General features: G+C 43.7%; 1 protein-coding gene across 7 annotated transcripts in view; it reads right to left on the bottom strand.

The window, feature by feature from the left end:
- PITPNM2 (phosphatidylinositol transfer protein membrane associated 2) overlaps window positions 1–16160 on the bottom strand; it is a 489035-nt gene that overhangs the window by 66760 nt on the left and 406115 nt on the right. For all 7 annotated transcript variants that reach the window (XM_033953942.1, XM_033953939.1, XM_033953943.1 and 4 more), the window contains one exon: window positions 786–961. In XM_033953942.1, the coding sequence (XP_033809833.1) occupies window positions 786–961 (176 nt within the window). The remainder of the gene's footprint in view (window positions 1–785; window positions 962–16160) is intronic.

Here is a 16160-nt window from a genome sequence, read left to right as displayed (position 1 = left end):
AACTTTGAATAGTTTAGTGTCATCTGCAAATTTGTCACCTTCCTCGTCGTTCCAATTTCCAGATCATTTATAAATATGTTAAATAGTATCGGTCCCAGTACAGATCTCTGCAGCACTCCACTATTTACCCTCCTTCACTGAGAAAAATGGCCATTTACCCCTACCCTCTGTTTTCTTTCTCATAACCAATCCTAATCCACAACTGAACACTGCATCCTATCCCATGACTCTTTAATTTTCTCTGGAGCCTCTCATGAGGAACTTTTGTCAAAAGTATTCTGAAAATCTAGATACACTACGTCAACTGGCACTCCTTTACCCGCATGTTTAAGCACACCTTCAAAGAAATGCAGCAAACTGGTGAGGCAAGATCTCCCTTGGCTGAACCCATGCTGACTCTGTCCCATTAAACCATGTGTATGTGTTCTGTAATTTTATTTTTTATAATGGTTTATATAGTGCTTTACAGAATCAGAGATAAAAGTACTCCTCTTTCACATTAAATCAGAAAAGAGGCAATTTCATAAAGGATTATTTGGGCATAAACTCTGTTGTTCTCTTGTAAGAGGCCTCAAATAAACTACGTCATGTGCAAAGCTACGCACTGTGATAAGAAGGTATGCACTTTTACCTGAACAGAGGAGGTGCATTTGAGGAACCTCAAAACAAGAACCTGGTAGGCCTCCCACCTCAGGTGACCTGTAAAAAATTTACTCTCAAAACATACAAACACAAACCAAAAATTCCCACCCCAAAGTTCAACTGCCACCCTATAAACCACTCACTGTCAAGAGCTGGGATGACGGTCTTTCTTAATGCAAGAACAAGTCCCAAAGGGGACCCAAAAAGGAAGAAATCTGTGATCTCAAATTCAAATTTTCCAATGTTCCCTCCATCCAGTACCGTGGAGCTACTGGACCTCCTAGATCCTGGATCATTTCGCAAAACAGTAGAGTGCAAACTATGACATAAACAAACAAAAAAAAAGAGTTTGTGTCAGAACCATATGTTATTCTGTTCATAAACCAACCTTTACAGGGACATTTCCACATGTAAACTTTGCTTTACATTCATAAGCAGGCTTTTATAGAATTGTGAACCAAATATGTGTATATAAATAGAATCCACTCTAGAGCTAAACAAGAGGGGAAGAATCCACAATAAATATATTTCTATACACTCCAACCATGGAAACGTAATGACCCCAACAGTCTTGTTGTCAATATCGTACAATAAACTTGTAGACAATTTTATACAATAGATATTTTTCTTACAGAGGAAAGACGACCTTGGTGAGAGGGACAGACTGTAGTACTAGACTTTCAGTGTTATTAACCCATATCCAATTTCAATCATAGGTCAAAAAAATCTCCGGTTGTATTTTAATGTAAACTGCACAGAAAAAGCAGCCACAAACAATACCCCTCCTTCAGCAGCGACCCCCCCCCCCCCAAGCAGTGGGAGAGAGGCCCACTCTCTCCCGCCACAAACAACCTCCCCTGCAGCGGCGACTCCCCCAGCAGCAGGAGAGATGCCCATTCTCTTCCGCTGCCACAAACACCCCCCTGTCTCTGACCCCTATCCCCATTACCTTGAATTAGTTGACTGACCAGAGGGATGTCTACTCCCTGCAGCCAGCTGGCCCGCTTCTTCAAAATAGGCTTTCCCTTCCCTGGTGCATCCTGGGATGCACCGGGGAGGGGGCTAAGGCTCTGAATGGCCCAGGTTGTTGGAGGGACCTTAGTCAACCTGGGCCAGTCAGAGCCTCAGGCCCTGCCCCAGAGCATCCCAGGATGCACTGGGGAGGAAAAGGCCCATTTTGAAGAGGCGGGCCAGCTGGCCACAGGGAGTAGGCATCCTTCCAGTCAGCTAACTAATTCAAGGTAAGGGGGAGAGGGGTCGGAGGCAAGGGGGGTGTTGTGTGGCAGCGGAAGAGAGGGGGTGCCACTTTAAGGTGGGGGTATTGTTTATGGTGGGAGAGATTGGGCATTTCTCCTGCAGCTGGGGGGGGGGGGTTGCCGCTGCAGAGGGGTGTTTGTTGCAGGAGAGAGTGGGCATCTCTCCCACTGCTGAGGGGAGGAACCACTGCGGAGGGGTGTTGTTTGTGGTGGGAGAGAGTTGGCATCTCTCCCACTGCTGGGGGGGTTTGCTGCTGCAGGGGGGGGGGGGTTTGTGGCAGGAGAGAATCGGCATCTCTCCCGCTGCTGGGGGTGGGGGGATCGGTTGGCTTTCTAGCGGTCTCCAACACTGCCATGCCAGAGTTTTAAACTGTGCTGTCACTATACTGACATCCCTGGACCAGTCACTGATTTTTGTTGCCAAAAGCGGATGCTGCTCTCGGGGCCGGATTTAGATGAAAAGAGGCCCTAGGCTATTCCACTTATGAGGCCCTTTCACCTCTCATTGAACCCCCCCACCCCCCTCCGATGCCAGCCTGCCTGCCTTCCATCCCCATCCCCCTTCCACTGAAACCCCCCACCCCCGATGCCAGTCTGGGCTGCCCTGTCCTGACGGATCCACGTTTTGCCTCTCTCCCCACGGGGCTGGGCTTTGCCCAGCTGTTTCTGGATTGACGTCTTTCCCTCCCCGATCCTCCTCCCAGGGCGAGAAAAAGAAAGGGAGAGGGGGGATATGATTGAGGCATTTAAATACATCACATTGAGGCATTTAAATACATCTTCTTTCTCAAAGGACCACTCAAACTCAGAGGAGGGAAATTTAATGGGGACACCAGGAAGTATTTCTTCACGGAAAGAGTGGTAGACCACTAGAACAAGCTTCCAGTGCAGGTGGTCAAGGCCACCAGCGTGCTTGACTTTAAGAATAAATGGGACATCTACGTGGGATCCCTATGAAGATCGAGTTAAGGAACTGGGTCATTTGCACTCAGACTTAATGGGGTGGGTCAGTAGAGTGGGCAGACTTGATGGGCTATAGCCCTTTTCTGCCGTCATCTTTCTATGTTTCTATGAATCGGCGCCCTGTTGTGGCCGGAGCCGGTTCCGATCCTGAAGTGGAACCGAGGTAACCGGGGAACGGCTAAAACCTGAACCGGAGGCAGGATCGAACCGGGGACCGGTGCACGCCCCCAACCCGGGGCTGAGACCGATTCCCCTCCGGAGCTGGGAAAGGGGTGGGGGGGGAGAGGAGCAGCGGGATCCAATCCGGAGCTGAAGCACGTGTGCAATTCGGATTCCCCACCCCTGGCTAAATTTTGATGAGTCGCTGGCGCAGGCGCCGTGAGGAGTGACACAGAAGCACACCTCACGCCACCAGGACTCACGATATTTCAACAGCATATGTGCGCTCTAGGATTTTATTATTTATGATATAATCATAAAATATAAAATAAAGCACATAATCTACATTTTAAAATATGCAAATTAAAACATATGTTAAGAACTTACTTAGAATTCCGCGAAATGAAGATATTGTCACAAAAAAATTTTTCAATAGTCTATAAACACTTCACTAAAGTATTGAACCTACTGAACTCAAAAGGCGAGAATCAAATGATCGTGTACGCAATCCTAAAATAAGAATCTTTTCTAATAACATTAACACGTGTTTCATATTATCGAAGTAACACGAATATAACCGAACGTCGGGATATCAATAGGTCTGTTCGTTTGTCTGTTCCAATCTACACCAATCTGCACTTTATTTATGCAAGAACAAACCAGAGCTTAGTAGCATAAGGCACGTCAATATTTGCCATAGCAATCAGTGAACGTATGAACTATACTTTGGTGCAATCTAGTATATACAAACGAACAGATCCAATGAGCCAAACGCGTTGACCTTAACCAATACATTTTTATGTTTGTTTATTAGTCATATGCGTAGAATTTCTCCTTATTTTCGGTTCAGTGTTTTAGTGTTCACTGTTTTTAGAATAGTGTAATTTTAATTTTGCTAACAAGTTGAATGTAGGCCCCTCTTGATCTTGAGGCCCTAGGCTGAAGCCTAGTTAGCCTATAGGAAAATCCGGCCCTGGCTGCTCTTAGAAAATGGCTCGGCATTTGTTAAGAATCCACTGGAGTGCTCATTTCAATGTTCAAGAGCCCATGTGCATGTCAGTGTCAGAGATTGCTAGAAATCTCACTAAAGACAGAAATAAGCCGTTTTGATAATACGCTGTTAAAATGCCTGCAGGCTAAATCATTGGAAAACAGTTTAACGACAGTGTTAAAGTTTTAAGAATCTGGGCCTGAGACTCTTTCAGAGGTGAGTACTATTTCTTTTGTGGATTCTTCTTAATTGGGTATATGTGAATGTGCAATCTATTTGCTCACTTTGCTCTACTCCATGGTACCATGTGACCCTGTAAATCAGCTGTTTTAAAATTATCATTAATTATATTCTAGTGCAACAAGAAAAGTTTAATTTTGTGGTAACATCCTGCAATATGGGGTTAGAAGTTGGGGAGGAGAATACTGGAACCAGAAGGGACACTTTTTTTTTCTGCAGTGGGACTTTTCTTCCGTCAACCTTTCCTCAAATTCTGGTCAAGGGTGTGATGGCAGTGCCAAGCAAAGGGAAGCAGAGACACAGTAGCCAGGGATCTGGTACCCAAGTCATTCATATTAGAGAATGACACGGTGAAAAAATTGGTCCCCGTCACCGCCCCGTCCCCGTCTCACCATCCCCGTCACTGCCCCGTCCCCGTCTCACCATCCCCGTCACCGCCCCGTTCCCGTCTCACCATCCTCTTCACCGCCCCGTCACCGCCACTGCCACCCCATTCACCGCCCCGTCACCGCCACTGCAATCCCATTCACTTTTCTTTATTTACGTATAAAGGAAACATTCTTTAAAACTTTAAAACTTAGTTAAATATTAGTTAATAACTATACAAAAACAAAACACGCAGAGAAAAAATTAATTAATATAAATTCCCTGACTTCCCTGCACTGTCCCCCCTTGAAGGTCTGTCCCCATCCTGAAAGCCTGATGCCCCCCCCCCGACGTCCGATACATCCCTCCCCCCGAAGGACCGCCGACTCCCCAACAATATCGGGCCAGGAGGGAGCCCAAATCCTCCTGGCCACGGCGACCCCCTAACCCCACCCCGCACTACATTACGGGCAGGAGGGATCCCAGGCCCTCCTGCCCTCGACGCAACCCCCCCTCCCCCCAACGACCGCCCCCCCCCAAGAACCTCCGACCGCCCCCCCAGCCGACCCGCGATCCCCCTGGCGACCCCCACGACCCCCCCACCCCCCTTCCCCGTACCTTTGGTAGTTGGCCGGACAGACGGGAGCCAAACCCGCCTGTCCGGCAGGCAGCCAACGAAGGAATGAGGCCGGATTGGCCCATCCATCCTAAAGCTCCGCCTACTGGTGGGGCCTAAGGCGCGTGGGCCAATCAGAATAGGCCCTGGAGCCTTAGGTCCCACCTGGGGGCGCGGCCTGAGGCACATGGTCGGGTTGGGCCCATGTGCCTCAGGCCGCGCCCCCAGGTGGGACCTAAGGCTCCAGGGCCTATTCTGATTGGCCCACGCGCCTTAGGCCCCACCAGTAGGCGGAGCTTTAGGATGGATGGGCCAATCCGGCCTCATTCCTTCGTTGGCTGCCTGCCGGACAGGCGGGTTTGGCTCCCGTCTGTCCGGCCAACTACCAAAGGTACGGGGAAGGGGGGTGGGGGGGTCGTGGGGGTCGCCAGGGGGATCGCGGGTCGGCTGGGGGGGCGGTCGGAGGTTCTTGGGGGGGGGGCGGTCGTTGGGGGGGAGGGGGGTTTGCGTCGAGGGCAGGAGGGCCTGGGATCCCTCCTGCCCGTAATGTAGTGCGGGGTGGGGTTAGGGGGTCGCCGTGGCCAGGAGGGTTTGGGCTCCCTTCTGGCCCGATATTGTCGGGAAGTCGGCGGTCCTTCGGGGTGGGGGTGCGAGTGGTCCTGCCGGGGGGGGGATGTATCGGACGTCGGGGAGTCGGCCGGGCAAGAGGGCTTGGGCTCCCTCTTGCTCCGATCGCGGGTGCGGGTGGGAGCGCGTGCGAGCGGTCGTTCGGGGTGGGGGTGCGAGCGGTCCTGCTGGGGGGGTGAATCGGGCGTCGGGCGGGGTGGGAACTATGTTTTAAAACTTTTGTATACCATGCGTGAAAATACGGTAAATAGCGGTTCCTAGAAGGGGGTACATTGGCCCGCGGGGACAAACCTGTTCACCGTTTCCGCGGTCGGTGAATGGCCTTGTCCCCGTCACCGCAGCGACTGCTAGTTTTCTTCCCCGTTTTCGGCGGTGACCCGCGGCTTAAATGCGGTGGCCGCGGGTAAACCGTCACCGTGTCATTCTCTAATTCATATTTAAGAATTTGGTTCTTCTAGACAACTTGTAAAGGACCTTTTTCCAGCTTCTGGCTAAAACACTGCGTTGTCTGGCAGTTTGAGAGGCCGTGCAAACATGGTTAGGAGCTTTAATTGTAACAGCAGCAACTAAATAAAGGTTCAAATGTCATAAATTCAACACAAAGAAAGCAAGAATTCTTATGTCTTTATCCAGCCATGAATTTCCTAATGTCTGTCAACAGGGGCAAACCAATTCCTTCTTACAGACCATCAAAGTTTTAAGCATCAATTGATTTTTCACATTTACCCCCTAATTCTATAATCTTACAAACACATTTCCATGCTTAGTGTATAAAATTGCATGCATCGGTTATACATTGTGAACTGAAAAACACCACCCCAGAATGTTTTTTTTGTCCTATCTTTCACAGAAGTTGGCCAATTTTTATGAAATTTAGTGCATCGTGTCCTGAATGAAGTTGATGTAAAACGTTGTAAATATTTCCCAACGCACTACAACACTACCTTCTGAAAATGAATTGTTGCTATAAATACTAAAAATGCATTTAAGTTGAGCTCGCAACACAAACAGCGGAGGACTCAAATTTCTTTCCAATAAATTTGCTTATTAAATGCCACAGATTGCCTTTTGTTTCTTCATCTGCTCCACTGTTTGTGTGTGTTTTTCGCCTGTGGTGGATTTGTCTTCTTTAACTTCAGCTCATAAGTGAAGTTAAGAGAATTATATGTTCATTTCAACACAGAAATAGACTAAGATGGCAGCTAAGAAACTTTTATTTTATTTTTTTATACCCAGATGTTTCCTCTTGCTCCTTTGGGCTACCATGAACCTGCATTTATAAGAACCTGGGAATTTCTCTATTTTATATCCCATAGTAACTCATCTCTCCCAGACCTCATGGCAACAGTTCAGGGCTAGGGGTCAGCCAACAGGGTTCTTTCTGGACTCTGCAATCATGGGCCTTAAATCTGTCCACTAGGGGTCACCACAATATAATTTATTTAAAACATTTATATTCCACTCTCTTTAAGTATTTTCCCTAACTAACCCGGTAGGCTCACAATCTAACTATGGTACCTGGGGCAATGGAGGGTTAAGTGACTTGCCCATAGTCACAAGGAGCAGGCTAGGATCAAACTTGCAACCTCAGGGTTTTGAGGCAGACTCTCTAACCACTAGGCCACTTCTCCATCATAATGCACGAAACCACTCTTGATGAGACAAACTGTTGCCAGCTGGCATGCAAAAATTGTACAGGTTATCCTGATAGTACACATGTTGATCAACTATGGAAAAGCCATATCTGTCCTTTATTAAATTTGATGCTAAATGGATGGAAGCCAAAACCTGGAAGTTGCCTCTCTCAAGCAGAAATTCCATGGCAATGACAACAAATTGTCATCTGCTGCGAGGTGAGATCCCATCTGTTCTAATCCATTTATTCTCATCAATTAAATTTGAATCTTCTGCAGGTTTGTGATTCTTCTTGCTGGACCAACAAACAGGATTATTCAAAGAGGATTTTATGTTTGAGCCTCCTAGACCAGGGGTAGGCAATTCCGGTCCTCGAGAGCCGGAGCCAGGTCAGGTTTTCAGGATATCCACAATAAATATGCATGAGATAGATTTGCATCTCAAGGAGGCAGTGCATGCAAATCCATCTCATACATATTCATTGTGGATATCCTGAAAACCTGACCTGGCTCCGGCTCTCGAGGACCGGAATTGCCTACCCCTGTCCTAGACTATTATGGTTTCAAATACTCACACACAGCAGCTCTGAAAAATTCTTGCGAGGGGGAGTGTAGAAGGGTCCCTTATCCAATTCTTGACCTTAGTTTATGCAGATTCAGATGATAAATTCAATATCTGATGGTATTTGTGTGCGATGAGGGTACCATTTGTCCCAAGAGCTTGTGATATATTAGGCAGGAATATGTATATATGGTAGATAAAGTAGCTTCCCCTACCTACAGGATTATGACAGGAAATTTGAAAATCTGATGTGTATATTTAAATGATTTTTATTTGAGCCAACAATAAATCACAAATGCATAGCGTTCAACCACATATACAGGGCTCAGAAAGAACTGAGTTTTCACAAATGTGTCCCCCCTCCCTCCATTTCCAGAGTCCCCAATCCTGCGAATAAACAAAACAATACATTGAAACAACAAAACAATAAGTTTAGTAAGAAGACAAAGTCAGCAATTCAAAGGGGTCATGGTATTCCAAAAAGGCTCCCATACAGTAGTAAATCGCTCTCCCCACAAGGTAGAGATGTCGGAAACCTCTCGACGTTCCCAGGTCAGCAAGGTAATCATCTGAGTCCACCACAACAAAATGGTTGGGGCCTCCTGTTCCAGCCATTGAAGCAGAATACATTTTAAAGCAGTCAAAATAGACCAATGTAGAAAGGAACTCGTGCCTGGTTGTCTAGGATGGTGCAAAGGAAGCACTCCAAAGAGAAGTGCAGGAGAAGGTCGAACAGTCACCTTCCAAATATTCCCAATAAAGGTGAAAAGGCTGGTCCAAAAGGCCTGGATTGCCGGACAGGACCACAGCACATGGCCCAAAGTAGCAACCAAATGGCTACATTTATCATATATCATGTAAGTCGAAATTTAGCACGATATGCCCTTTGTAATGACACATAAAAACGATCAAGGTTATTTTATAGTGTATTTCCCAAAAGTGCATATACTTCCTCAAAGTGGGCAATCGGACTACAGCCTGTAATATGATATCATCAGGTAATAACACAGTAACCAGGTGGTCTGGAGCCTAGCATAATCAGGCAAAGGAGTTTCATCCTTCAAATAACGGTGATGAAATTTGAGGGGAACTTTCATCTGAGAGCCAAAGGTATAGGCCGTAGACAATAATTCCTGCCTTCCAGAACTTAAGTTTTCCTTCTGTAGGGAAACCACATAGTGCTGGATCTGCAGATTGGCAAACCTATTTGCACAGGTGAGGCCATGATCTTGACACAGTTGCTCAAAAGACTTCATTGTGCCATCCTCCTGCACCAGATAAAACAAAAATTTTAACCCCCTTGCCTCCCAGTGCGCAAACCAGTGTTAAATCAGATAGGCAAAAAGGGGGACTCATGGTCACTAATGCCATGAAACTTACTCACCCATTTCCAAACCCTACACAAAGACAAGCAAAACACACAAAGCTTCAAATTTGAGGGCTGAAAGGAAATGTAAGTATGCACTAAAATGTTCTCTTTGGAAACATGCAAGTTCCAAAGGCGTGTTAGAAAAGTCAGCAGTATTCCGGAAAAAATCATTAACATGGTGCATACCACAGTCCACTGTGAGATAACGGAGATTCAGCAGACCTAAACCCCCTTTATAGTGTGGTTGTGCCACTTGCGAATACAGAAGCTGTGCACGCCGACCGCTCCACAAAAAATATTGAACCAGGCGAATATATTTGGTCTCGTCTCGACGTAACAGATAGAAAGAGAAAACTCGGAAAACATATAGCCAAGTGGGAAGCACAATCATGCTAAGTAAAGCAACTCTGCCCAATAAGGATAGGGGATAGGCATGCCACAAATGCAATTTAGGAGTCAATGTACGCAATAACGGATCCACATTCACAGCATATATAGTAGAAAGATCAGAAGGGATAGTCACGCCTAGATATTTAAAAGCTGCATCAGCCCACTGAAGAGGAAAACCACCGTCCCATTGAGATCGAATGAAAGGTTGAGACGTAGCAAGGCCACTGATTTGTCCAGGTTGATGGTGAGACCCAAATAGAACCCATATTCTGTGATAAGGTCCAAAGTTGTCATAAGGGAATGGGCTGGGTTCGTTAAAATGAGCAATAAATTGTCTGCGAAAGCCAAAGTTTTGAGTTCTCGACCTGCTATATGCAACCCGCTCACCTCTGCAAACTGCCGAAGAGTATACAACAATGGTTCTAAGGTAAGAATAAAAAGAGAAGGAGAAAGGAGGCACCCCTGGCAAGTCCCACATCTAATAGGAAAGGTATCCAAGAGGGTCCCATTAACCATGAGAGAGGCCGTGGGATTAGCATAGAGAGAGCTGAGAGCTGCATGATAAAAACCAGAAATCCCGATATAATTCAACGTATGAAAAAGGTAAGACCACGAGACGTTATCAAATGCCTTGGCTGCATCAAGGCTGACGAACAAGGTCGGGACATCAGCATGTTGAGCGTGGGCAAGGACCAACAAGATCTTAAGAACATTCAAAACTGACTGCCGCCCTGGAACAAAGCCCACCTGATCTGCATGGATCAGCGTGGGGATAGAAGGAAGAAGTCTATCTGCGAGAATGCGGGCAAAAAGCTTAAGATCGACATTGAGCAGGGAAATTGAATGATAGGAGACTGGGAGATCAGCTGGTTTACCCGGTTTGAGAAGAAGAGTTATCAGGGCGTCATTCGCAAAACACAGAAAAGCACCCTTCTGCATTGCGGTATTATAATAGGCCAACAAGGGACCACAGAGCTGGCTCTCCAGCATCTGAAAAAATTCCACAGAGAACCTATCAGGGCCAGGAGCCTTACCAACTTTACTAGCCTTGATGGCCTTTTGCAATTCGGCCGCCTGCAAGGGCCTTTTCAGACGGCTGATATCATCCACTTGCCGTCTCAACATCCCTGAAGAAGCTAGATAATCATTCACCATATCTAACAGGGAGGCAGAAGTGTCACTATACTGAGATGTGAAATAATTATGTAAGACCCAAGCTATGGCATCTGTTCTGGAGAGCACTGCGCCGCGCCCCCTGGAGAACGCAAGGCCAAAATAGGTTTCTTGCCTGCATGCATATCAACCAATTTGGCCAGCAGATGACCAGGCTTGTTTCTATAGCGCTGAAACTGATACTTGCGATAAGAAGACCACCATTGATTATGAGAATGAAGAAGGGATTAAGCGCTGCTTGGGCAGAGAGATATTGTTCCCTTGTGGCCACCGAAGGACAAGTGACATGAGCCCTCTAAGCCTCTTTCAATGCTCGTTTCAAAGTAATAATAATTCCGCCATTTATCTTAAAGCGTTATTTTCATATCTTTGGACCTTTTATCCATACTTTAATTACTGAATCAAAGTACGGTACCAGCAACATGGAAAAAATCAATTATTCGACCTATCATCAAAGATAAGAATGTCAGTAATGAAGACCTATCTAATTTCAGACCTATAGCTAACTTACCATTTTTGGCAAAAATGACAGAGAAGGCAGTTTTCAATCAAATCTCAGATTTCGTAGAAAAAACCAATGCTCTGCATCCTAACCAAACTGGCTTTAGACATCATCACAGTACTGAACTCTTATTAATTGGTATGACCACCTCTATTCAATATTTCTTAGACCACCATCAATCAACACTATTAATCTCTATTGATCTTTCTGCCGCCTTTGATACAATTGATCATCAACTCCTTCTAGACAGACTCCAATCTATTGGTATCTCAGACCAAGTCTTTTCTTGGTTTGCATCCTATTTAACTGACCGCACATCTACCGTTTTCTTTAAAGACTCACTATCAAAATCTTCATCAACTACTTATGGGGTTCCCCAAGGGTCTATTCTTTCTCCATTATTATTTAATATCTTTCTTGCCCCTCTAGTCACTTTATGTCAATCCGTGGGTTTTCAAGTTTTTGCATATGCAGATGATATCCAACTGCTGCATCCTATAGATACTAATAAAATATCGGATATTCAAGAGATTGATGAAAAGTTAGATTTAATACATCATTGGTTAAAAACAAACAAACTTGCACTTAACATCAAAAAAACCAATGTGATGTTTTTTCCTTGGAAAGAAAATCTTGAACTCGTTGCTCCCATTACTATAAAAAATGTCCCCCTTCAAATAGTTAAAAATACAAAAATTTTAGGAGTTACTTTTGATAATAAACTAAATCACATCAGTAATATTGTTAAATCTACTTTTTATAGATTACGTAGGATTCGATCTATTTCAAAATTCTTATGCCCAAAATCACTAAATATTCTTATCCATTCTCTGGTGATTTCAAAAATAGATTATTGTAATTCTCTCTTTAAAGGAATATCATTAAACGAAATTAAACGTCTCCAAATTATCCAAAATATCTCCATTAAACTCATAACCAAATCGAGAAAATCTGACCACGTTACACCACTTTTGAAAAATGCGCATTGGCTCCCAGTTATTCACCGGATAACATACAAACTCTGCTTACTTACCTTTAAAACTCTTTTGAACAAAACTCCAGCATTTATATATAAATCATTAATTCCGTATCACCCATCTAGAACATTAAGATCTAATGAACAACATCTTTTAACTATTCCCTCGCTTAAGATCATTAATACTAGACGGCAGTTCATCTTTTCTGTGACCGCCCCACAGACTTGGAATTCCCTCCCAATTTATTTGCGAATGGAGCAGGACCTAGGAAAATTTAAAAATAATTTAAAAACCTTTCTTTTTAAAGATGCTTTTAGTAACCCCTAGGCCATAGATTACATTTTATTAAACGATGTTTTAATTTGTCTTCCTATTGTACTTTTCCTTTGTATTGCTTTACTATTCCTAGTTGTATTTCGCAATCCCTTCCTTCCCTATGTTCCCTAAATGATGTCATAGTTTTTAACCCAATGTTATTATTTAAAGTCTGTATTGTATTGTTCTGTAATTTTTTTAATGATGTATTTTAAATTGTTCATCGCTTTGAAATTTGACTAAGCGATCAATCAAGAGAACTAATAAACTTGAAACTAATAATAGCTTTATTAAGTCTCTGAATATGGGTACAAGTGCATGCTAAAATATATCCCCAAAGTACAGATTTAGCAGTCTCCCAGAATAGAAGGGGGTCATCTTGATGCTGCGCATTATGAGATACATAGGCCTCCTACTGATCTAACAGAAATTTTTGAAACTCAGGATCCCAACGTAAATAAGTGGGAAATCGCCAGTGACGCGAGCGAGTATAGTTGGTATCTAACTGAATATTCACCCAGATAGGAGCAAGATCTGAAATTTGCACCGAACCTACGGTAGCTGTAGTTACCTGTGAAAACAGATAGGAAGACAGCAGGATGTAGTTAAGATGAGACCAAGAGCCATGGGTGCAGGACAAATGTGTGTAGTCCTGCACCTCAGGATGCAAAAGCTGCCAGGGGTCTACTAGATCAAGAGTGGAGCAAAAATTTTGAAGCAAGAGACCCCCTAGGACCTAAAGAGGAAAAGGGGCAGGAAGACTTATCAAGGTCATGGTCCATTACCAAATTAACATCTCCCACCAATAGTAGAGGTTCAGTAGGATACCTGGAGTGAAGCGCAATTAATCTCTGAAAAAAACAGAAGTTCAGATGAGTTGGGCCCATACACCACTAATAGTAAATATTGCAAATCCCCCACCTGCAAGAGCATCAGAAAATATCTACCATCCTTATCTTTCTCCAGAACTTGGACTCCAATGGAGGAGGACTTACAGAGACGGATAGCAACCCCCCCCCATTGCACCCTGAGGAGAATGAGAAGAATACTTCACCCACCCATCACCTCTGCAGCTTAAGGTGCTCCTTATCCATCAGCCTGGTCTCCTGGAGACATGCAATATCAGCGTTGGTAATTAAACTCTGGAATTCATTGCCAGAGAATGTTGTGAAATCAGTTAGCTTAGCGGAATTTAAAAAAGGTTTGGATAAATTCCTGAAAGGGAAGTCCTTAGGCCACTATTGAGATGGCTTGGGGGAGGGCGTGGCTTAACGCGAACACAAATGGACGTGTGATCGCGACGCTCCTCTTCAACTAGGCAAAGATCATTTTAAAAATATATCTTCTTCTTACCGATTTTCATTGAAAATAATTACATGTTGATATTAAACATATGACAGAACAATATTTCCCTCCTCCACCGAAATTGAAGCAAAGCCTGAGGGAAGAAGCCAAAAATTAAGAGTGCCTTTCTCCTCTGTGCTGGAACGAAACGATATTGAGAGCAGACGGTGGAGAAGATAAAAGCTTAAAAGAAACTCAAGATTACGCGGAAAAAAAAAGTGTTGCCGAAACTGAGAAAAAAACCCTGAAGGAAGAAAGTCAGGTCTGTTTTCCCTTTTAACGGTTTTTTTTTTTTTTCTCACATCAAGTTACTGAATGTTTTATAGTTTTTTTTTTTCTTTTACTAAACGGCGAGGCATAGTGAATGACACCAACTTAATATTGAATAGAAGCAGGGTATTGAGAGAGACTGGCAGCGAAAGGAGTTGGAGAGGGTTCAATCTTAGAGTGAAACCGCTGTCAAATGATTTCTAGAATTATGGCGGTTTGAAGCTGCCCTCTCCTGCCGGCGCTGAACTGAGACCCTGAGGGCGACTTTTTCTCTTTACTGGGACAGCAGGAGATTGAAAACAGGCTACAGTGAATTGGGGTGGATTTGTTCCTTTGTAGCCAATTTCCTTTAATAATAAAATTGTGACAGATATTGCCCTCCTCCGACGAGACTGAAATAAAACCTGAGAGAAAAAGAGCCAGGAAGAATGAGCGCCATTTCTCTCTGTGCCGAAGTGATGCGATACTGAGGGCTAAGTGGCAGACGAGTTTGAAGAGCTTGAAGATCGTGGTGGTCTGACATTGAGATACCCGAAGACAGAAAGAAAGAGAGAAAAGTTTCCCCTTTTGGACTGATATCGGTGGAAAGCTGATGCCTGTCTGTCTCTAAAATATGGCGGTTTGATATAGTATTGAAGTGAAAACAGATCCTGAGAGAGAAAAATCAAAAATAATATCGCTGGTTTTCTTTCTTAGTGCAGAATTGGGGCAGATAACTGACAAGAAAAAGGGAAAAAACTGTTGAAAAAAATTTCTGCTACCAAAGTTAGAACGAAATACTGAGAAAGAAAGGCTTAAAAAAGGATCAATTTCTCTTTTATTGATTATTATCTTTAGATAAATTGTTGATGGTGTGAATGATAAAGATTTGCAGTTTTTTCAGTGCTAAAGCAACGCAGCAGCAAGAACAGGTTGCTAATGGTGTTGAAAGTATACAAGATTTGAAAAATTACTGTGAAGAGAATTTGGTCCTGCCAAAACTGAAACAAAACCTAAGAAAGGAGAGCTAGAGAAAATTGATATTTCCTCACCGTTTTTTCTTCTGAATTGGTGTAGCAAGAAATTTAAAAACAGACTACTGGGAATAGTGACTGAAAGAGATTTTTGTGTCTCCTAACAACTGTGAAGAAAGTAAAATCCACGAAAAAGAAAAACAACAACATGGCAAGTACCAGACAAAACAAAAATGAGGCTGGTATGACAGCAAAAAGACAAAAACAGGATCAAATAACACCAAGCAAGATCCCACTTCCTGCTGAAGAACCAGACATATTGAGTAAAGCAGAAGTTATGGAAGAACTAAGACAAATTAAACAAATGCTTAAGGAAACTGTAACCAATATGTCTGAAATGAAGGAAGAAATATTGAACATCCACAGACAAATGGAAGTTAATAATAAAAGAACAACTGTATTAGAATCTAAAATGGAGGTCATAGAAGGTGAAGCAAATAGATGCAAAAATGACAGTCTGGAATTGAATAAATTGAAAGATCAACTGGAAGACTACGAGAATCGAGGAAGAAGGAAAAATATTAAACTTTTTGGAATACAAGAAAATTTAGAAGGAAAAAATGCTATACATTTTCTAGAAAACTTAATTCCAAAAATATTACAACTGGATTTAAAACAACCACTAGAAATAGAAAGGGCACATAGGATCCCAGTTAAAAATGTAGAAAATCAAGGCAGGCCAAGACCACTAATATTCAAAATGCTTAGATACCAACAAGCATTAGAAATATTAAATGCTGCCAAGAAAAAC

This window comes from Geotrypetes seraphini, chromosome 8, assembly GCF_902459505.1.
Source record: "Geotrypetes seraphini chromosome 8, aGeoSer1.1, whole genome shotgun sequence".
NCBI classification, from domain to species: Eukaryota; Metazoa; Chordata; class Amphibia; order Gymnophiona; family Dermophiidae; genus Geotrypetes; species Geotrypetes seraphini.
The sequence above is the reverse complement of the archived record's forward strand: the minus strand, read 5'-3'. Positions and strand labels throughout refer to the sequence as shown.